General features: G+C 42.7%; 1 protein-coding gene across 16 annotated transcripts in view; it reads right to left on the reverse strand.

The window, feature by feature from the left end:
* PNPLA4 (patatin like domain 4, phospholipase and triacylglycerol lipase) overlaps positions 1 to 24,021 on the reverse strand; it is a 72,654-nt gene that overhangs the window by 33,175 nt on the left and 15,458 nt on the right. For 7 of the 16 annotated variants that reach the window (XR_012504615.1, XR_012504614.1, XM_074359117.1 and 4 more), the window contains exons 5-7: positions 23,015 to 23,080; positions 17,321 to 17,473; positions 7,336 to 7,462 (exon numbers count right to left, since the gene is read on the reverse strand). Coding sequence is in view for 13 of the 16 variants with exons in the window: in XM_074359117.1 (XP_074215218.1) it covers positions 7,336 to 7,462; positions 17,321 to 17,473; positions 23,015 to 23,080 (346 nt within the window). In the remaining 3 variants the exon portion in view is untranslated. Of the gene's footprint in view, positions 1 to 7,335; positions 7,463 to 15,192; positions 16,581 to 17,320; positions 17,474 to 23,014; positions 23,081 to 24,021 lie in introns of those variants that run through there. The other 9 variants (XR_006728037.2, XM_074359121.1, XM_010963975.3 and 6 more) reach the window with 3 other exon arrangements.

Consider the following 24,021-nt stretch of genomic DNA (forward strand, 5'->3'; position numbering starts at 1 on the left):
AAGCTTTTGCTTTATTGGTTATATAAATAAAATATGGATCTTTAGAAGAATGCTATATAAGTAAATTAGATATCAAAATACAAACAGTGGTGTTCTTCATGCACATAAGTGCTTTGGATATTAAGGAATCTATCAACATTAAAAATGACACATGCATCAAGATCTCACATTGTTTATAGCTAGTAGAGATGGGTAAGACTGAAATTAGACTCCAGAAGTACATGTTTGTTAAGGAGAGAGAAACTTAAGGACACAGTGTCCTCTGGAATATGATAAAGGTCCTGTAACTATGGAGTATATTATCACTAAGAATATGTGATGTAGAAATATTTAAATTAGCAGGAAACAAACAAGATCGCTCCATGGAAATATGTGTTAGTTATTAACAGAACTGATCTTTAATAGAGATGCTTACCACTGAACGGAAAGTAGGTGGTATCGTTCAGCAGTTAAAAGATGAAAAAGTCAAAAGCCAAAGGATAGCTTGGGGCCAAGATGGTCGGAGTAGAAGGATGCTCGTAGCTCACCCTCTCCCACAAATACACCAAAACTCACATCCACTGACCCACCCAGCCAGCCAGAGCACCTGCGGAGCTCCAACAGAACATCAACCTCTTCAAAAGACAAAGACACCATGAATCTGGTAGGAGAAAAGGAAAAAAGAAAGAAGAAAAAGCAAAACTGTGGGGCGGGTCCTGCGGGGAGGGAGCGGCAAAGGAAGACTAGCGCTCGTTCACTGAATCTACCCCTCTCCAACGGGGAGTTCAGCGGGACAGAGGTGGGGCCACCTCGGATCTGTACGGAGCAGCCCTTGATCAACAGAACTAAGGTAAATGGGCATACAAGGTCTCTGCAACTCCGAGCCCTAGAGGCAAAGCAGCAGGAGGGGACCGGGACAGGCTACGCGAGCTGCGCAGAGGACTGGGGCGGATGCAAGGTGCTGTGCGCTGTGGCTGGGAAAGGATACAGAGCAGAACAACTTGGGCCCCCCATAAAACAACACGGCTGATGTGCCCCCGGGGAAGGGTGCCACACCCCCATCTCTGAAAATCCTCGGAAAGTTTTTGGGCGAAGAGAGGCGGGGCTCAGGCACAGCCACCATATATCTTGCTGCGCTGAGCACCCAGGCAGGGGCGAGGCCGAAACCTTAATTCTACCTAAGGGCTCAGCAGCCTCAAAGGCCAGACGGAGACTTGTCTGCAGCCCGAGGCAGATAGGATCCTTCCGCCCTGGGACCTCAGCAAACTCACACCACCAAGACAAACAAGGAGCTGAGTTTTGGCATGGAGCAGGGGTGCGGCTGTTCCGCTGTCTTCCCCGAGCCCGCCTACAATCGCGGACCCGGAGGAGTGGAGCGGGCAGCTGCACAGAGCAGCAGAGCGACCGGTGCCGGAAGAGGGCGGGGGGGCCACCTTCCTTCCTGGCAGGAACGCAGCCCCTGACCGCGGTGCTGGGAGGGGGCGCGCTCTGCTTGCCGACAGGCACTGGGAGCAGCACAGACGAGAGCGCCAACGGAGGGCTTCTGGAAACAGCAAGCTGAATTCACGAAACCGGGCAAAGACAGACCTCTCAATAAAATCATTAACAGCACAGTCTCCACGAGAACATATTCTCCCCACATTTTCTTTAATCTGTTCTATTTTCTGTTACCTTTTTTAACTTTTACTTTTTAAACAATTGTATGTTTCCGATTTTAATCCCTTTAAAATTTTTCTTTTAAAATTTTTTTTATTATTTTTAAAAACCCACCTCATTTCATTTTTATTTCTCTTGGTTTTGATCTCATTGATTACACACAGGTTTCAAATTTTTTGTTGTTCCTTTCTCCTTTTTTAAAGGTTTTTAAAAGACATCTCAACCTGATTGCTATTCTGCTTCAACTTGCTCTTCTATTATTGATGATACACTGTTCTCAAACCTTTTCTTTCCTCCCTTCTTTTAAAATTCAGTCTTTTTATTTTATCTTTTTTATCGTTCTATTTTCTATCACCTTCTTAATTTTTACTTTTTAAACAATTCTGTCTCCAGTTTTGATCGCTTTTAAATTTTTCTTTTAAAATATTTTTATTATTATTTTTAAAAATCCACCTCATTCCATTTTCATTTCTCTTGGTTTTGATCTGACTATATGCAGATGACATGATACTATATATAGAAAATCCTAAAGGGCCACACAAAAACTACTAGAACTAATCGAAGAATTCAGCCGGGTAGCAGGTTACAAGATTAATGTTCAAAAACCAGTTGCATTTCTTTTCTCTAAAGATGAATCAACAGAAAAAGAAAGTAAAACAATCCCCTTTAGAATAGCACCCAAAGTAATAAAATACCTAGGAATAAATCTAACCAAGGATGTGAAAGACTTACACACAGAAAACTATAAACCACCGATGAAGGAAATTAAAGAAGACTTAAAAAAACGGAAAGATATCCCATGCTCCTGGATTGGAAGAATCAATATTGTTAAAATGCTCCTACTGCCCCAAGCAATCTACAGATTTAATGCAATCCCTATCAAATTACCCAGGACATATTTCACACAACTAAAACAAATCATAATAAAATTTACATGGAACCACAAAAGACCTAGAATTGCCAAAGCATTACTGAAGAAAAAGAAAGAGGCTGGAGGAATAACTCTCCCAGACTTCAGACAATACTACACAGCTACAGTCATCAAGACAGCATGGTATTGGTATGAAAACAGACATATGGACCAATGGAACAGAATAGAGAGCCCAGAAATGAACCCACAAACTTTTGGTCAACTAATCTTCGACAAAGGAGGCAAGAATATACGATGGAATAAAGACAGCCTCTTCTGCAGGGAAAACTGGACAGCAGCATGTAAATCAATGAAGCTAGAACACTCCCTTACACCATACACAAAAATAAACTCAAAATGGATCAAAGACAAGATACGACAAGATACAGTAAACCTCCTAGAAGAAAATATAGGCAAAACATTATCACACATACATCTCAAAAATCTTCTCCTAGGGCAGTCTACCCAAGCAGTAGAAATAAAAGCAAGAATAAACAAATGGGACCTAATTAAACTTACAAGCTTCTGCACAGCAAAGAAAACAATAAGTAAAACAAAATGACAACCTATGGAATGGAAGAAAGTTTTTGTAAATGATGAAACCAAGAAAAGCTTGATCTCCAGAATATATAAGCAGCTCATATGATATAGTAAGAAAAAAACAAACAACCCAATCCAAAAATGGGCAGAAGACCTAAACAAGCAATTCTCCAAGGAAGAAATACAAATGATCAATAGGCACATGAAAAAAATGCTCAATATCACTAATTATCAGAGAAATGCAAATGAAAACTATGATGAGGTATCACCTCACACCAGTTAGAATGGCCATCATTCAAAAGTCCACAAATGACAAATGCTGGAGAGGCTGTGGAGAAAAGGGAACCCTCCTACACTGCTGGTGGGAATGCAGTTTGGTGTAGCCACTGTGGAAAACAGTATGGAGATTCCTCAAAAGACTAGAAATAGACTTACCATATGACCCAGCAATCCCACTCCTGGGCATACATCCAGAAGGAACCCTACTTCAAAAAGACACCTGCACCCCAATGTTCACAGCAGCACTGTTTACAATAGCCAAGACATAGAAACAGCCTAAATGTCCATCAACGGATGACTGGATAAAGAAGATGTGGTATATTTTTTTTACAATGGAATACTATTCAGCCATAAAAACCGACAACATAATGCCATTTTCAGCAACATGGATGTTCCTGGAGAATGTCATTCTAAGTGAAGTAAGCCAGAAAGAGAAGGAAAAATACCATATAAGATCGGTCATATGTGGAATTAAAAAAAAATAAATGCAGAACAGAAACAGACTCATAGACATAGAATACAAACCTGTGGTTGCCAAGGGGGCGGAGGGTGGGAAGGGACAGACTGGGATTTCAAAATTTGTAGATACTGACAGGTATATGCAGAATAGATAAACAAGATTATACTGTATGGCACAGGGAAATATATATAAGATCTTGTGGTAGCCCACGGACAATATATGTAAGTTCCTGTGTAACTGAAAAATTGTGCTCTACACTGGAATTTGACACAACATTGTAAAATGACTATAATTCAACTTTAAAAATGTTAAATAAAAAAGCCAAAGGATAAATACAGGTGCTTAGTCCCACATCTGGACGGGAGGTGGGGCCCTTTGGGAAAGAACAACACAGTTGAGGGTCTCAGAGTGAGGGTGGTGACAAAGATAAGTCAAGTCTGATGGTGCCTCAGAGAGCGGCAAGTTGAGGCATTCCAAACGCAGTCAGATAAATGGGTCTGGGGGGTGGGGGGCGCGGTCATATGATGGGAAGCCTGGACCCGAGCTTGATCCTGGGTGTCATCAGCCCAGAGAGTGCATTTGTAGATCCGTGCACTTCCTGAGAAGAAGGAGCAGGAATGGGTCAGGGCTCACAAGATGACCTGAAATGCACCAACGTGAAGAGGCTGTGTTGAAGGGAGAGGCTGACACAGGACACTAAGGGCCGGGCGCGTAGGAGGAAACAGATAGGAGAGCGTGCCCGTCTGGGGACAGAATGTGTCATGCGGCCGGGACATCAAGCAATGTGAGCAATGACACATGCCCCTGTGTCTACTTTCGCCCTTCTGCTGAGAGGGGGCAGTGTGACAAAGGCATGGGCCACACTGGGACAGGAGAGGGTTTACAGAGAGAGTCAAGGTAAGTTGGGCTCTGAGTAAGCAGAGAGACAGTGGTGTCTCAAAGGAGAGTGGAGCCCTGGAGAGCTTTTCAGTTGTAACATGGGAGATGCTGAAGCCTGTTGGTGATGGAAAGTACCAAAGAAGAAGGGAGAGGGTGGTGATGAAGCAGAGAGGAGATAAATGATGGAAAGAGCTCCCTGGACAGATAAGAGGTGATAAGACACGAGGTAGTCTTACAGAGTAAATGCACAAACTGGGCTATGGGAGGGGGAGAGACATTGTCTCCAGGGTGGGAGGACAGGAAGATGTGATACACTGATTATGAGAAGGGGATGGAATTCCCACCGGATGCCTTTTATTTCCCCCACAGTGTATGTACAAGGGGAAGTTCTAGGCTGATTCTGAGAAAAACTGGGGAAGCATAACATTTTAGCAGAAGACAGGGGAGAGGTTACAGCTCAGTGGTGGAGCACATGCTTAGCATGTACAAGGTCCTGGGTTCAATCCCCAGTGCCTCCTCTATAAATAAATAAACCTAATTACCTCCTTAACACCCCCCCCAAAAAAAAATTAAAAACAAAATTTTAAAAAAAGCAGAAGAGGAAAGGAAGCACAGCATTACCACAGCGGAATAACAGAGGGGTGAATTCACTGGGAAACATCGTTAAACATTACAACTAGTTTAACAGAATTGGAAAACAAGATTTTTGCAAAATTTCGGTATAATAAAAATGTAACACATGAACTATTTTATAAAGTCTTAAACTCTATAAATTATAAAGTAAACTGCTAAGTAAATGATTCTACCACTGACGGTAGAAAGGCAAATAGCGTCGTTACCAATCACTGAAATCAGTTACTGCAGAACCATCCTATCCCCTATTAATAGACTTTTTCCTCAAATGGTAATGGAATTTGGATATTCATTTTCTATTAATGTCAAAGGTAAAGCAGTTTTCTCTAATGAGTTCAGAAAGTGGCCGACAGTACAGCGCTACGTACAGCGTGTCTTATGGAAGTCCGCGTCAGAAAGGAACTACCTCGTGCTTGTCATATTTCCATGTTTCTCTCCCAGACTCAGGTCTCACTTCTCCCAGTCCATGCCTCCACCCCACCACATCAGGCGCCACTCTGACGCTTAGCCTCCTAGCATCCTTCATGCAACAACCTTCCACTTGCCTGTGCCACCGTCAGAGCCCCCTCCCTGTTTGCAGGTGTCGGCTCTTCAGTTGTGCTAGAAAGCTACAAAAGCCAGTTACTGGTTTCATGAATAGTCACGGTAAATGATCGCGGGGAGCCTGGCAGACCCAGTTTTTGTTACATGAATGTTCTAAACTTAGATGCTTTGTCTCTTATTCTGGAATGAAAGGCAACGCCCTGTTCACTTTCTCTCCTCTACCTGACAAATACGTTTCTTTGTTCTAGCCCACGTCTCTCTTCCTAAAAGAACACTTTAGTCTCGCACTTATGCCAGCCTCTCCGGTGTCACGAGAAACTTGCTCAGTAAGTGGACACTTTGAGCGTTCTCCTCCTCTCCTCCATCCACTGGACCTTCCTCATTTGCTGACAAAGATGCCAAATACTTTTTTCCCCATCTCTACACTGTCCCCAGCCAAAAATATGCATCCACATAAATTTTCAAGTTTACTGTTCTCTCTCCACCTCTTTAATATCAAACACCTTGGAAGGAAATCTGTCTATAAAATACAGCAATGTTGTGTGTATCATCTGCCACTTACAGCCCTCCTAGAACAATGTAGTCCCGTCACCATGGAATCCACCATCCAAGCAGCATTGCTCAAGACTCAAGGCATCACTTGGGAACGCTGTTATAATGCAGACTCTGTCCATGAGGTTGGGGATGAAGCCTGAGATTCTGCACTTCCAACAAGTTCCCAAGTGATGCCCCAGTGTTGGTTCACTTGAAATGCAAGGACCTAAATAAAGCACCGTCGCTCAAAAATGTACTAGTTTTTTTTTTTTGCAAGCTATCGTTTGACAACGAAGACTGGAACCTTGTCGACAGGTTTTCTCGTGTTTTCACTCTTCAACTCAATGCTGTTGGCTGAGCCCATCCCTCCACAGAGTCAGCGCTCACAGACAGTCCGTCTCTATGATGTCGCAGCCAGGAACTTTTCCATGCTTAGTCTAGCTGGCCTCCCTCCTCTGCTGAATTCAACACAGCTGACCACCCATGTGATGAAATTGTACAACTGCAGCTTCCCAGAGGGGAATAGATTCTTTTAATAGCATCACTGCACAAACATCACTTTTATTCTTTAACAAAAGGCAGGAATAAAGGTACTTCCGTATTTACCTCTTTCCGTATCGTTTGAGCCTCGGGCCAAAGAGGCAAACAGGCTAACGTGGCCTCTGAGGCTGAAGCACCAAAAATACCCACCCCCCCACCCCCACCCACACCCACACCCAGGACGTCCGAGACGGCACGTGGCCCAATCACACCCAATCAGAATTTCCTCTCAGACTCCTCTATCAAGTCTATTAGAAAAATGTCCTCCCTACGCCCTGTGGCTGCCAATATAGTAAAATCTGAGTTTTGCTCAGAGAACAGCCACCTTTGTCACCACCTGGGCAGAACCTGTACTGAAGACAGTGGGTACCCGGGGACTTACCTGGGCAGCTGTGTGCGCCACGTAGACTCTGGACTGTACACAGAACGTTCCAGAGACTCCATCCTCTTTCTTTTACCTCTCCTTGGCTGAAGGTAATTTGAATTGAGGTTCCAGCATGTGCAAAAACCTGTGACAATTAACTGTCCTAAACATGGTCCCTTTATTTGAGTTCCCTTAAATAAGAAACGTCTCTAATGCTTCCTTAGAAAAATGCACAGACGACACTGAGAAATTACCTATCCGTCCTTGGCTGTCACTGAGTATTTATCCTGCCAGATGAACTTTACCATCTGTTTGTCACATTTTCAAAACAAAAATATCAAGGGTGTGACTGAAGTTTGTAAAATGCATGGTTTACTATAAGGAGACTGGACACCGCACAGAATGTCACCTCCCCATCCCAGATTATATGTCATTACCACGTAACTAGGGAAGACTGTACGGTTTTCAGATGTGCCTTACACATTAAGATGTGATGCATCTCTTGCTGTGGTGAATGTATTGTTCCACTTTTAAAATTCTACTGGTATAAAAGTATTATAAATTTTCATAAATTAGTATAGAATTTTAAATGACTTCTTTAAATTCTCATAGTACTTTTTCAGTTGACTATCTCAGATTTTTAGGCATAGAATCATTTGTTCCCCAACTATTAAACATCTGGGGTGTCAGGTCATGGGCACAGTGCTAGACGCAACTTACAAATGACAAAGGTTTTCCCACTGTTTCCACTTTCTTCAGCTTTTACTTATCTTTGCTTCTGTAATTTCTAGACCTTCCACAACCACTGGCATTGTAGCAAAGATGTCAGGCATACGTGTTCCTGATTTAATGCAATGTCTTTCACACCTTATTACTAGGCGTAGGCCTGTCATTTGACTGGGAACGATTTTTCTGAATGATTTTTTATGGAAACCTATTTTTAATTGAGTGTCACTATTTGATTAATCTAGCATGTATACTGAACGTTACCCAATTAATGCAGGAGACAAATTTTTTTATCTTTCTGGCAATCTGCATGGTGCCTTAATTTAGAATGTTAGTGCTGAACTATCAGAAGCTAGTTATTGAACAATAACAGACAGACAACATACCACAACCAAGAAGGCAAGCAAGGAGAGCATATATATATATATTAGATAGATGACTGATGGATGGGTGGATGAGGTGGGGGTTGGGTGGGTGGATAGATGGATGGATAGATAGACAGAGATAAGAGATGGATGGATGGATAGACAGACTGATCGATCCAAGGGGATGTAAGTAGGTAGGTAGATAGGGATAAGGGATGGATGGATGGGTCCAAGGGAATGTAGATAGGCAGATAGGTAGGTAGATGGATGGATAACAGATGAGAAACAGATCGATAGCTGAGAGATAAATATACCCAGATGTAAATGTTGATATTTGTATGCACACGTACATATACATCCACATTTTTAGGCTCTGTTCCCTAAGAGGACCTGGGAGACCCATCACACCAATAACACTGTTATTTGGATGATAAGTTTCATGTATACAGACCATAAATATAAATACCATTTTCTACTGTAAGGAATTACAGCCTTTGGAGAAATAGCTGACTCCAGAGCTAGGGCAGAGGAGGTACGAGATAAGCCTGCAGAATATTTTTCCAGAAAGTAAGGAATTGCTCAAAGAATGATGAGGATCTGTCCAAAGGACACAGGAACAGCCAAAATAGTCTTCCACTGACCAAACAGCACAACCTGAGCACCAAAATATGTGATGATCATAGCAGATGATAATTCATTAAATAAAAGAGGAAACTATGAGTTCATACAGATATAACCAAATTAAAATCTTGTTGAAGGTGGCGGGATTTATATGATTTTGAAATCACTTCTCCACCAGATAGTTATTAATTATAAAGGGGAATAGAGTAACTTCAAAAGGAAAAAGCCTCACAGACATCAATTTTAACCAAGGTTAAGCTGCCTCTCGTCTGGTAAGATGCAACGAGAAGGAAGAAGGAAACTACACCTGTAGTTTTCCTGCCAGTCATAAGGACAAATGAGATAAACCCCAAATGAGGGAGCCCCTATACATAATGACTGTAGTGGGTTGAACAGTATGCCTCTATAAGTCACGTCTACCCAGCACCTTAGATTCTGACCTTATTTGGAAATAGGGCTTTGCACAGATAATTTGTAAAGAATTTCAAGACCAGATCATCCTAAACTTAGGCTGAGCCCTAAATCCAATGACTGGTGCCCTTAGAGGAACCTAAGGGGACACAGAAACACACAGGGAAGAGGCTCACATGGAGACAGAGGCAGATACTGAAGTGATGCTGCCACAAGCCAAGATATGCCGAGGATGGTCGGCAGCCACAACCACAGGGAGTTAGGAGAGGCCTGGAGGAGACTTCTCCTCAAAGCCTCCAGAGAGAACCAGCCTTGTCACCAGCATCGTTTTTGGACTTCTAGTCTACTGAACTGTGAGAGGCTAATTCTGTGCTGTGTTAAGCCACCTGGTTTGAGGTACTTGTTACTGCAGCTCTAGGAAACTCATACAACAGGCAACTACATTCCATATCTTGTAGTAACCCATAATGAAAAAGAATACAAAAACAAATATGTATGTATGTGTATGACTGAACTATTATGCTGTACACCAGAAGTTGACACAACATTGTAAACCGACTATGCTTCAGTAAAAAGAATAAACTCATACAGTAGCACACCCATCGTCTTGCAGACATCCGGTGCCATGAAGTCAAAGGCTGAAAAAAGGATCCAGAACTGAGGGAAACTGAAGAGATAGCAATACAGCATGGAACAGGTGATTCTTACCTGGCTTCTTTTGGCATAAAGATATTCCTGGGACACTTGAGGAACCTTAAATGGAGTCCGAGGACTCAACCAGTGTTCATTCCCTGATACTGATTATTGTATTGTGCTTGTGTGGAGATGTCCTTATTTACAGGAAGTACCACCAAAAGTACGTGGTGGCTGGTGGGACATCAGGTTGGGGACCTGACTCACAAGTGACTAGGAAAAACTCGTTACTAATTCCAGTATTTAAGGTTTTTGTTTTTAAGTTACTATTGTTTAAAAATGCCCACTTGTATAGTAATCAGAAATGTAAACTGAAAAAAGGTTAGAAAAAATTAAGAAACCTGAGGAAACTAAGTAGATAAAAATGAGTGATAGGAGTCCTCGCTCCATGTTATGTGTGTGAAACAGGGGCCTCTGCTTTGGAGAGGAGTTTGCAGAATCTCCTCGAGTTGAAGCCATGTGACCTGGGATGACCCAGCAGTTCCACGTGGGCAGAGATACCCTTGAGTTTTACAGAAACTGTACAAGGAAACGTGTCTCAGAGTCACCGTACCAACATTCTTTGTAATTGTGAAAAACTTGAAATGACTGAAACGTCCATTGACAGAAACAAAGAAATTCTGCTGCAGTGACAGACGAGTTGAGTGATCGAGGCTGACCTACAGGTATGGCAAGGATCAGTCTTGAACATGTAAAGTTGAGTGGGAACAATGAGTCTGAAAGGACACCCACTGAGTGAGGACATTGTGTACAATTTGTAAGGCACGCAAAAATACTCTCATCTGTTACGTATGCATGTGTGTTTGCATGTATGATGGATGTGTGTTTGTAACAGGCCAATTTCCAGTATAACTCTTACCTTTGGCAAAGGGGAGGGGGAGGGAATAAGAAGAAAGGAACTTTAGCTGTAAAATGTAGTATCCGTGTGTGTTTTTTAAATGTCAGAGCAAATATGCTAATTATCAACTGTTAAATTAAGGTATGAAGTATGAGGTGGTCCCTTTTACGGTCTTCTGTTTCTTTTTCCAGTATTGAGAAATATTGTACAGGTAAGTAGAGGCCTATTTTCAAAAGGAAAGTCTGTTTGGATAAAATAAAGCAAGCACACAGGGTGGAGTTGTGCTAGAACAGGAGAGACGTGTGGATGGGGTGCCTGTTTCTCTGGTACGGCACTCAGAGCATTCCACACCACCCCACGACAACAACAAGGCTGTTTTTATTATTGCTCATGATTCTGCATCATCTGTGCCAAAAGCTCATCAGGCTAACCAAGAGGAACAGCATCCAAAGGAGACGGACCACAGCCAGCAGACACAGCAGAAGAACTGCAATGCCGGTCTTAGCAGTGTGTACGCGCTGGCAGGTGCACGTGGCTGGGCAGGCGTGATGCACCACACACACAGTGGAGGTAAGGACGAAGACACAGTGACTGTCCAGCAAACGGCAACAACACATCCTGAGGAAACAGCGCCCTTCTCTGACCCCTAGGACGGTGCCAGTGGGGGTGCCCGTGGTGCCGGTGCAGAGTCGCTGTTACACTACAGCACGACATTCTGTTACTTTTTGTCAGGTGATACGGTCTGCATTTCTTAAACCTTGTTTGTTTGCTCTTTACTTGTGACTATCTTCTGCTCTCCTACCCAGTAGCGCAAATATTCTATGAAGTCAGGGACCTAGCCTGTATGTCACTCACAACTTAACCGTCTAGCCCAGACTCCGGCACAGGCTAAATTCTCCATCAGTATTGATGGAACAGACACAAAAGCAGCAGATGAAACATCTTCTATCCGGTCCCCCTAATGCACGTAAACATCTTGCAAGTCACTGGTATTTTGAAATGTACATTAAAGCTACACTGTTGCTACTTCCATCTTCCTGGTAATAGCCAATTCTTACATGGCACTGTTAAAATAATATGGATGTCAACCAGTGAATTACTGCCTATGAGCAAATGGGATAGATCAGTCTAACACTTGCATAACAGAAAGCTCTTTACGCAAAGTATTTCACCGTCCTGCGTGTGGAGTTGATTCTAGCTCCGTGTGCATCTATTTTTAATAGCAAGTTGATTATATTTTACTGACAAGGAGAGGGCAGGCACTGCAAAACAAACATAATGCATATTGTTGGTGTGTAAAATCCCAACAAATGACATCAGCTCTACCTTTTCATACAAAAACTGAATTAGCTTGGAATACTAAATTGTCCAAGAGAGACTCCAGCTAACTCATTATATATTTATTGTTGAAAGGGTGACCATGACCTGCGTAATATGTATTTACATATTTAAAGCTATAGTCAATATGAAAATGAATGAACAAGAGTATTCATGTATGACTGTATTGGCACAACACTGTAAACTGACTATAACTCAATTGAAAAAAAAAAAAAAAGAAAATCCAGATTTGTATTATGGAAACAATGCCACTCTTCTCAATTTTTTTGTATTGGAAAATATACCTAGTTTATAAAAAATATTTTATTCATGTTAACATACAGTAAACAGCATGTGTTTATTGATGTTGTGTTTAAATGCATTAATAAAGAAATATTTCTAAAAAAATAAAGCTATAGTCACTTTACTATTTGAAAATCCACAGTGTGGCTGAAAAATAGAAATTACTCTTTAGGTTATATAATGATTGATTAAAGATTTCTATCGTGTGATCACTACCCCCATTTCAGTAGATTTTTATAGATGAAATACACATAAATCAAGGAATTTTTATTTATAGCTTTCTTATAGCAGGTAGGAAAATAATATATTAGGAGAAAACTATTGTGGTTTTGGAACAGAAATTATTTCTGTATGATATTCCATAGTCATAAAATTAGATAAAAAATATATCTAAGAACTTATGCTGAGAAAAGAAATAAAAAGCAAATTATTTCAGTTATAGTAAAGCAAGTATATACATGCCATACTTGAAGGGTGATTTTTTTTTTTTTAAATAAAGGCATTTTAAACACAAATTGAGAACTTCAGTGACTGATGTTCTAAAACTGGGTTAGACCAGTATTGTCAGACTGTAGATCCTGACTCATTAGTGGCTGTGAAATAATTTAATGTGTCATGACAATATTTTTAATAACATGCAATAATAATATGTCAAACAGCATTATGTGTAGGAGCCATGTTTCATGCAAATTCTTTTTATTTATACGTACTTAACGTATACCATACTCAGTGCATAGAGGTACTGGATCACCATATAAAAGTAGGTCCTATGCAGGAAAATGTAGGAGTCTCTGAAGAGAGTGGTACTCTGTCACAGCGGCCCACGTGGACTCGGATGCCGTGACAGGATGTGAACGCCATCTGTCCACCACCAGGGTTCTGTTCACCCGGGGCAAGTCAGGAAAGGCAGAGTGAAGCGGACCCCTTCCTTTTCATGCTTGTGACAATTGCCTTGTTTCAGGAGTACTGGATACACTATTATGTGCTGTGCAGGACTGCAGATTCAGAAATGCTTTCTATAGCAAGGAAGAGATTAAATCATATTCTTGTCCCTCTTTAAGCCTGTCAGGAGCAGGGGAAACTATCCTGAGGGGACATATGTGAGGGATACATAAATATATGTGTTAGCATCAAGTAAGCAAAGTTTGAGTTGTGTGAGAGGCCAAATTAAGTACAGAGCTGAGCAATTGAATTCAGCCCTAGTAAACCGTCAATCGGCTAATAATAATAATTACTATTTTAAAAGTACTATATAACATTAAATTATAATAAAAATCTTATTAGATAGTAGCAGTTATTACTGTTTAAAAATTTACCCACTTTTCTGGATCTGCAGTAATTGCTTTTCCTCCTGCTTTGAGTTATATGGATAATTACTTCAAACTTGTTTTATTCTGCTATAGTGTAGACATAAGTTAAGGAAGAAAAACCTCAAAACCCTGAACTTCTCTAATTATTGGTTCCCCGACTATAAAAGTAATGGCCTAGATCCAAAAACACTTCTATAATTAATATTTATGTATGTATATATAAAGGAAAATAATTATATGTAACTGTTTGAATCATCAGAAAAAAATTAAAAGCAGCGCAAGTGACATCTGTCCATTGTAACTGCCCACGTCTGTTTGGAATCCTAATTCAACGTCCAGAGCCTCCCGGCTCTTCCTCTGCAAGCAGCCAGTGTGCATGCACTGTGCCCAGCAGTCTGAAATCGGCATCTGAGAGTTTGGTTTTGTGTTCAGTACACAGCCTGCTCCTTTAGCACATTATTTAACTTCAAAACCAAGTCTATTTTCTCTAATTGTCAGTGGAAGCCGTAGGTTACTATAGTTACGAAGTAAAGACTGTTATTGAAAAGAAGAAAAGACTAATGAAATTTTAAATGACAGATTCCAAGGTATTAGGAAATTGCCCCAACAGGGAACTGGGAACTTATCAAGCTGCCAATCACAGTAATTACCGTGCAGACCTATTAGGACGTGGGTCAGAAGGTCTCCTCAGATTTCCCAGACACCAGTGCCACGGTGCTGTGAAACGCTGATCCCAGGGACACGCGCGGCCTGCTGTTAACGCCTGTTCCCCGAGCACAGCTGCACGAGGACGCCCTGCAGCCGCCCCAGGTGAGGATCTGGCCCAGCACACCTGGAGAACAGCGAGCTGCAGGTGACGTGCTCTGTGACACCGCCACGTCTCCCTCACGTCAGAACGGTGCTGCCCCGCAGACCCACCTCTCAGCTGTCTTACAGTGTCTTTCACGGGAAGCACCACCCACTACCACGGTCAAGGACAGATGCAGTCGGTAAGAAATATGTAAAAGTCTAACATATTAACATTTGCTCTTGCTCAGGGGGAGGCACCCAAAAATGTTGCAAAAACACACAAATAGATTATTCACCCAAAATGATATAAAAGGAAAATTTAGTGAATTTTTTAGTGATGTCAGAATGAATTGAGAATCCATCCACTTCACGTCACTGATTAAAACAACATATTACGGTTGAACTGCATGTTTGCTAGAGTTGGAAAAATAGACCCCCCTCAAGGTGCATCACTGCTCCACGTGAGTCTCAGCATAACTTGTTAGAAAAGAGGCAATAATAGTTGCTGTTTATGTGCTAAAGTTGTGTATTTTGGGCTTTTAGGAGCCATAAAATTGATTTAAAGAATGGTTTCAAATGGTAAAAGGAGAAATGCATAACCATTAAAAACATGCAATTAAACGGGTTTGTGTCTCACTGCTTCTTAGTAATTAAGAGTTCACGCTCGGCAAAGCCCCATAAAACCAGACTGAAGATTGAAGACGGTGTACACAAATTAGTAGAAATTCGCACGCGAATCCTCCAGAGATACGACAACTACTCAAGAAATGGGAGACTGGGAGTCAGGATAGCATGATTTAAGAAGAAGAAACGAATGATTATTCTGGATTGAATTCTTTGCTAGGCTATTTGGTTGGCTCGGTTCTTCACGGTTCGCAGAGTTGTCTCTAAGTTCCCAGGGCAGAAAGACAAAGTGGGGCCGCAGGACATCGCAGTGCAGGATACACAGTAAGGCTGAACCGCGTGAACTGTGGCCTTGGAGGAACGGGGAGAGGGACAGAGAAACCGTGACAGAGACACAGTGTGAACAGCCACCTCGGTTTTAGAGCAGGGAGGCATCAAAACAGCCTTGTCAGCACCTTAGCCAGTGGGCAGGCTTGTGGGGGAGGAGGAGGAGGGGAAACACACCTGTTTCAAAGTCTCCTGCGTTTCCGGTCCCCCTCTGCTGTCACCGTCCTGACCAGGAGCAATTGCCCACGCCCTGGGAAAGCAAACCCGTGTTCCTCCACCCCTTGTTAAAGGCCTTCCGAGATGCCGACTATTTCTCCAGTCTTTCCTCTCCCATCAGAGAGGGCCTGGAGATCAGCCTCAGAACATGGTTCCTTTTGTTCTGGACCATGGGACACCAGTATCTCCTGGGAACACCCACGCTCCACGTCTAAAGGGTGCTGCCACCTTCTGTGTGTACAAAACCCGCATGCAAGGACCCCTCGTTTTCACCAACCACTCCAGGGTTCACCCCCAAGAGCCTACTCCTTAAATTTCATACGGGCTTTCAAAAGGCATGACGGTTTTCTTAAAATGGTTCCTTATCACCTGAGCGTATCTCTCTTAATGGCGCTGCCAGATTCTAACAAAATACCTCTTATTTCCTTGTACCAAGTAATGATTTAAATAATTAACAATGACAAAGATTACAAAAGCTAGTAGTACAACTGATAAGCGTTATGACAGGCTTTAAAAAAAAAAAGGATTTAATTAGAAATTTCCATCAAAAACTGCCGGAAATATGTTTTGCGTTGCAAAGTTTTAAGCACTCTCTTCAAACCAACTTTCTTTAAGTAAAAACTTGGTGGTGTCATCAAAGCCACGTTGATACAGTGATTCCATTTTCCTCCTGTTTGGTGGGAAGAGGGCTTGGTTAAGCCTCACCAAGTTGGCCATGGACAACTAGGACAGAAGAACAAAGTGGGGCTGCAGGACATCGCAGTGCAGGTCAGCATATGGAGTTCCGGAAGCTCTCCTACCATAGATACCATCACAGAGTTTCCAGAATCGAGAGGAAAAGAATTAAACGTAAAAATTCACCTCCACCCACACACAGGGTGAAGGTCTTTCAGCCCTGGGGTACCGATGGATGAAGGTACTGATGGATGCCTTGGGCCAGGTCCTCCTCCGAGGTGGGAGCTGTCCTGTACAGCTCAGGATGCTAAGCTCATCCACCCTCTAGACTCCAGGACACATCCTAGATGTGACCACCCACAATGTCTCCAGACCCTGGCAAATGTCTTCTGCTTATAGTATCAGCCCCTGCTGAGAACCATTACACTAGATGAAGGAAATCAACATTTTTATGTAAATTATTGTTAGGTCCCTGAGTTTCCCTTTTATATTTTTACATACGTAATTACTGCCACCTTTTTAAGCAACTAAAGAACCTAATTCTTAAACCCTGCCAAGCTTCTTGATTTGAAAAGTAAGCGAAGACATGGAAAACATTTCACAAAGAGACAAGTAATGAACCGCGAAAGGACAGCACACTCACGGTCTACAGGTACCCAGGTCCACACGCGTGAAACGTGCCAGAAGTTACTAAAAATATGTATGACGGAGTTGGCCAAGTTCTGGAAGCATGTGGGAAGTGTTAGGAGATGAGCTGTCTTCAAGCACCGGCGGACGTAAGTACCTACCAGGATGTTCTGATTGGTGACGTTAACGTAGAGACCCAGCTGCTCCTCGTCCTGCGGGGAGATGTCCAGTCGTCCGCTGAATGGGGAGATGGTCACCGTCCGGCCCACAGGCAGGATGGGCAGGCTGTTGGTGAAGCCACCGTCCACCCACTTCTGTGGGGAGAAATGCCCTGTCAGCACGCGCCAGTGACACAGCTCCCACCAGGAGAAAGCGAGCCTCGGTTTCTCAGCAGCACAACCCCTGCCTTGGAGGGACTCTTACGTTCCTATTTATGAGGACTAATCAGATTAGATTTGTTTTGGAAGCAAAGCCAATCTCTGCATGCCTGTCATTTACCCATAGAATAAGAAAGCTGGACCCAATCAGGAAATCTCTCCAATTGTCTGAAAGCTTTAAATAGATTGCTTTACATAAGAAGCACCTAAGTTTTTACTGATGACGGCGCAAGGTAAGAAGCCATGTGTAATTAGGTTGGGATTCAGTATCTAATCAGAGTGGAAAGCCATACCACCCCCCCACCACGGGAGGTTCTATCTTTATCCTAAAAGTGGAAACTGGCATTTTCTGCAGCAAACTTAAAAATAAACAGACCAGCCAGAAACCCTCCTGTTTCCACAGTGGCTCCCAAGTACCTAAGGCCTTCAAGCCGAGCAGAATGAGAAATGCTCTGTAAAGCATGAACAGGACTCAGAGTCTGTGCTTTCAGACCCAAGCCCAGAGGAGGGGGGAGGGACAGAGCAGGTCAGGGGAGCTTCTAGAGGCTTCTGCAGAAGTGTGTGCTGAGAAAGGGCTGAAGAAACACATGGCAGCATTCCTTATGCTGTCTGAAGGCAGAAGGGCCTCAACCCGTCCTTGAACGGACGTATTAACGTAATCAGCGCTAACAAGTAAGCAAACACAGGACACTGAAGGTCAAATCCAGTTATATCTACGTTGGAAATGTTCTGCAGCTGCTGTGCCCCAGGGGGAAAGGCCGGTAACTGTTGAGACCCCCTGGCAAAAGAATCTCTCGTGGCAAAAGCAAGGAGGTGGGGTGAGGAAAGAGGGAAGCTCAAGCATAAAATGTCCTTAATTCAGTTAAAACCATTCTTTTCTAAGATGTCTTTTTAAAAGTACCACACTATTTACAAAGGCCTTGGCCAACCACCAACTCCCCCACAAAGGGAATAAAAGTAAGTGAATGAAAGGTGAAAAATGTGTTGAAAATCTCTTTCGAGGGAGTTCCATTTTGGTGGAGGAGACAACCTAAGTAGGTTAGATTAAAATGAACCTGACCTGGATAGTTTGCTTAATGTCATTATTTTTAAAAGAACGTAGCACATATAATTGTACAACTGTATCATGTGCATTATACAGGCACATTCATATACATCTGTATATAATGTTTACGTGTGTGTGTGTGTACATATATACACACGTGACTTACAAACACAGTCTGGAAAAGGGAGATTTGTAATGAGAAGGCCACCAGATAATCTGGTTCTGTGCCTAACTGTCCTGGAGCTTTTTTTTTTTCCTGACTGCTTTGGGTTTGGATACCAGTTCCCGGAATAGGTTAATATCACGAGAGGGAAAAAATTACTTTTCATATTCTCAACAGAACATTCCCCCAATGATGTACAGATTCGCACAGATTTCATCAAGGGAAATTACAAGTATGTACCAAGTGTCATTCGGCTTAAATAAGAGCTCATCTGACTTGCTCAACTTAAGGAAAAGAAGGGCATTCTGGCTCATTAAATTGCACTGTGTTCTAATTTACCATGGGGCTAATGACTGCGGTTTCAGGGAACTGAAAATCCTTCTTTCCAAATTCTGTTCGCTCTTGTTGGCTTTTTGTGATTGGACAAATGACTAGGGAAAACAGATAGCTTATCAAACGACTTGATTAAATTTTCAGCGTTACTCGCGCCTCTACTACGGTAACCCCGGCAGCTCAGATGCTCTGAAGGCAGTGCCTCTCACTCCGGATTGATGCTCTCATGAGCTGTATCACCCCCACCACCACCACACGTGCATTCAGGCACGCTGATTCTAGCAAAATTTCTGGAAACTATCACAGCAATCAACACTCCTCAGTACAAATATTTTATATCTCGTGCACTATGGATAGTTTAAAATTCTGCATGTTACAGACTCCTGCCCGTGAATTCTCTGGCTGTTTGCTACACATTCCTGAATGTCATTCCCACCTTGTGGGGCAGCATTTCCTAAGTAGGGAGCTACTGCTCTGAATCCTAGGATTCCGAAATCTTCCTTAAGAAAAGGAACTCAGGTGGTTCCTCCCATGATGGTTTCACCCTGCGTTTGTTAGTTTCCAGCACACAGCACCATCCTCCTCAGAGGAGAGGGAAGGCCACATGCCTAAAAAATATTCCCGGGCAGAATGTGTTTCAAAATCAAATTTGCTGCTGGCCCCACAGCTGCCTTCACTTGTCCTAATAACACCCTTTATTCCGATCTCTGACCATATTCTAAACGCGCTCCATGGTAAGTCAGCTGTCTGAGTCCAAAGAGTTGGGGATAAACAAGTGATCAATAGAAAAGAAATTCTGAAGCCGCAGTCGTGGGGGGAGGGTCCACTGTGGTTGTTCTCTGAGGGTCCCAGCACTGAGAACCAGAGTTCACGGAATCATTCTAAAGGGGCAGTGGCACCTGTCACCCCGCAACAGGGCAGGGTTTTCATCAGCACTGTCAACTTTTCCTGACACATGATATGTTGTGGGTGCATACGAGGTTTATGACTTCAAGCAACTCTTGTTATATAATTAAAGGGGAAAACTTTAAAACCCAAGGTGGTCGCCTCTACTGAGAGGACCCATTTGTTCATTCAGAGAGTATTTTCAGACCATCCAGTGTGTGCCTGGATACACAGTTCACATGGGGATTTGCTCGAGACAGACCCTCGACTCAGAGCGTTGTTTCCTTCGAGTGTAATTTGCTCAAAAACCAAGTGAATAGAAAATACTTTTTTGGAAGAATATTGAATGAGAGGTTCAGATACATAATTATCATAAATTCATATAAATACCATGGCACAGAGCCTGTGGGTTTATTCAGCAGTTTCTCATGTGTCATTTAATTTGACCTTCACAAGAACCCAACTGGATAGGAAGGTACACTGGTAGTATGCTCAGTTTCCTCCTTTTACAGAAAAGGAAACTGAGGAAATGAGAGTGGATCCTCATGCATCTGATAGAAAGCCATAATAACAAGAGAAGTTTTACTTCTTTCTGGTAAAAGGAATATAGAAGGTAAACTAGTAAGGTCCTCCTCCTCAAGTCCTTCAGGGCCCAGGTCTTTCTAGCTCATTATTTGATATGTAAGGTGTGATCTGTGGCCTCATGATCCACAATGGCTGCTAGAGCTCTGGTCATCACGTCTAAGTTACAGGCAGCAAGAAGAAAACAAAGGTATACCACTCCCTTCCTGTAAGTGCCAAAGTAACTCAGCGTACCTCACCTTGGCCAGCCAGCACTTGAGTAGGTGGCCACGCCTAGCTGCAAGGGAAGCTAGGGAACGTGGCCTTTTTGCTTCACAGCAATAGGTCCAGCTAAAAACTGGGGTTCTGTTACTAAGGAGGAAGAGGAAAGTGTATGTTGGAAGAAACTAGGAGCGTCTCTCACCTGCACCCCCTTCATAACAGCCTTTACTATTTATACAACAGAAATGTTCAGCTCAGTCTCAGAGCCACTAGGCTTATGGGCTCTGTTCTAACCTTGATTCCATCATCCTTTCCCTCCCGTTTTCTTTCTCTCACTGAGATACTATTTCTACACCCCACCTTCTCAGTCACCACCTCTTAATGTATCCATCACATCAGCAATTCCAACTCTTGGATTCTAATTCCACTTTTGATGATAATATATAATCTCATGAAACCCCTGAGCATTTTGTGTGCATTTTTTAAAGACACTTAGCCATCTCTGTCGTAATTATTACATATTATAAAGCAACAACGTGATGTAAAATCACTATGTTTCAGTTCATAAAATTAAAGTTCATAATCGTAATGTAAGGTTGATTTTGATAGCATCTTTATTCAAAATTTGTATCTAAAGATAAATGAGGATTTTTACTGCTCTAAGAGGGAAAATACATTATGTAAAATGGGACACCTCTCAGATTTTTAAGTGACAACAAACATATGCTACTTGGTAACTGGGTTTCTGCTAGCTCTGAGACGCAGTATCAAAAATAGGGAAAAACCAGGCTTTCCATGAGCTTATGCTTAAGTTATTTTACATTGCTTTAGAAAAATAAATCAGAGTATATTATGTGTCTAACTGGTCACAAAGACGGTTTTAGCCTGCTGCATATAAGCACATCACTGCAAGTAACGTATCCATGCATACGGCTGATCAACAGCATCCACATTGGACGTGACGCCCACCCTTGGGTGCCCCATCCTTGTGTCTTACACAGCCTCATCCAGGTACTCTCCCTCCCCCCTCCTCATTGTCCCTTTTAGACAGCCATTCCAGGGGAGACTGGTTTGGACCAAGAATCCTATCAGAAGTGCAGCAAACGGCTGGAAGGACCAGGAAAACTCAGAACAAGAAAGTCGTGAGGACTGATGAGGTCAGAACACAGTTCCCTGATTATGTTAGCTAAGAGATGTGTAAGACTCAATTCCTCCGCTGTCAGAGCATTAAGTCATTAATCACGGACTCTCTGCTGGGCCTTCAAAGCGGATGAATGGCAGCTATTACACACTTTCCGTGTGCATGTTTATGCATGCATGCATACAACATAAACTGAAAACAAATGGTACTTATCCATCCATAAATATGTGCCTGATCTTGAGTAGGTGTTAAATAGATACTGTATCTGAGTGTAAAATGCTTCTCTTCTTTGTGTGTCAAACAGATGCTGTGTTTGGTTATAAAGTACTTAGCTCTGGTGTGTGTTACATAGACACTGATTACAAAAGGCCTGTCTCGGTTGAGTGTTAGGTAGACACCGAGTTTGGTTACGAAGTGAGTGCATGCCGTGGAGCGGGCTGGGGTAGGATGGTGGACATTCAGTAAGAACCTGGTGCAGGGTGAGAAGGGAGCTGGCCGAAATGCCCTTGGGCAGTGCTGACAGCAGGCTGCAGGTGCGTGCTCTCCTCTGAATGTCTCTAAGGCCTCCTGCCTTCAGGGGCCAGGTGCCAAAAACAGCTCTCCTGTCTTCTCTGGCTGTTTCTGCCCATCCTGGACAGACACATCTTGGCAAGTGAAGGCCTGGCTGCCCAGCAGGGAACCCTCGGGGAGGGATGGAATGATGTGTGTGTGTGTGTCGGGGCGGTGGGGGAGCTCACTTGTGGGGTGACCTGATGTCTTCCCCCCACCCCCCGACAGTGCCATTCTGCTCCTAGCTCTTTATAGAAGGGGCTGTGAATAGAACTTTATTATATATATTTTTAAAACGTCTTTTGCTCCTTTATATATATAAAAATAAGGGTAGCTTTTTTTAACAGATGAAAAAAAAGAGAGAGAGCATCCCCATCAATCACTTTCAATCTCAAGATGTTGACAATGAAGTACCCCAGCCCTTGTACTTCTTTTCTGCTAAACGGAAACTAAACCATTTATGGAAAAAACGACATATAAGCTGAGTTGGAGCCACCAAAATAATGATAAAACTATGTCTCTCAAAGGGAACATATTAACAAGGGAAGCACTGCTAATTCGTGGGTTAGAAGAACATACCTGCCCTCTGTACTCCACTGGTTTCAGCCCTGCATACACCGGCACGAAGCTGCTCGCTAAAAGCACCTGGATGGGGAAAGAAACAGCTCGTCAAAGCAGGCACTGCCACTCATACAATGGATTTCCCAGGTTATTTACTATGAAATCAAAAATTGTTAAACACACAAAAATTTACTATAAAAAAATGGAATGAATATGACCATTATGCCAAGCACACAACGGGACACACCTCAACAGAAGATAATATATTTCCTATCGGTAAAGACCTTAGAGAGCTACGTACAATCACGTTCTCTGACTCCACCGGCTTCCCCGGGGTGAAATCGGCTCTTAGACCGTAGACAGCCGAGTCATCGCAGAACCCCAGTCCACGGAAGTCTAAGCTCTTGAGTGTGTGTAGGTTACAAATAAGTTGTTTACCATGTTCTACCCTACCTTGTCAGAATCATTTTCAAGTTTCCTCTATGTTCCAGAGGCACAAAGCCCTCTGGGTACCACAGGGGAGATGAGTCTGCAGCTCAGGGATGTTCTAATTTATGTCACCAGGATGTCACTGGGGAAGGAACGCATTTGATGAGCTAGTGACACGGCCTGGATACATAATGAGGCCGTGGCAGGTCGGGGCACCAACTATACTTTATCTTCTATTTAAAAAGTCAGAAAAGATCACCCTTTAAAATATGACCATTTCTTCCCACAGGAGCAGCTGGGCTCTGGGAGCTTTTCTGACATGAACATGTTTTATTTTGCAGTGCGGTTTCCAAATCGCTAGGGTGCTTTTTGGAAAGATACAGCCTTAGATACGGAATGTTTAAGCTATTATCTTTCAGCCGATAAGGGAAGACTCTATGGCTGTTGGCTGTCAAAGATTTCATGAGATTTTTTTCCCAGCATATATTATCCAGAAATGGATTATGGCCCCAGAATTGATTTGGAAATCATCCATTCAGAACTGTCTAGAAGTCAGAGGGCATTTTCTCCAAAGAAACAATGTTATAGGTTTGATT

This window comes from Camelus bactrianus, chromosome X (genome assembly GCF_048773025.1).
Source record: "Camelus bactrianus isolate YW-2024 breed Bactrian camel chromosome X, ASM4877302v1, whole genome shotgun sequence".
NCBI lineage: Eukaryota > Metazoa > Chordata > Mammalia > Artiodactyla > Camelidae > Camelus > Camelus bactrianus.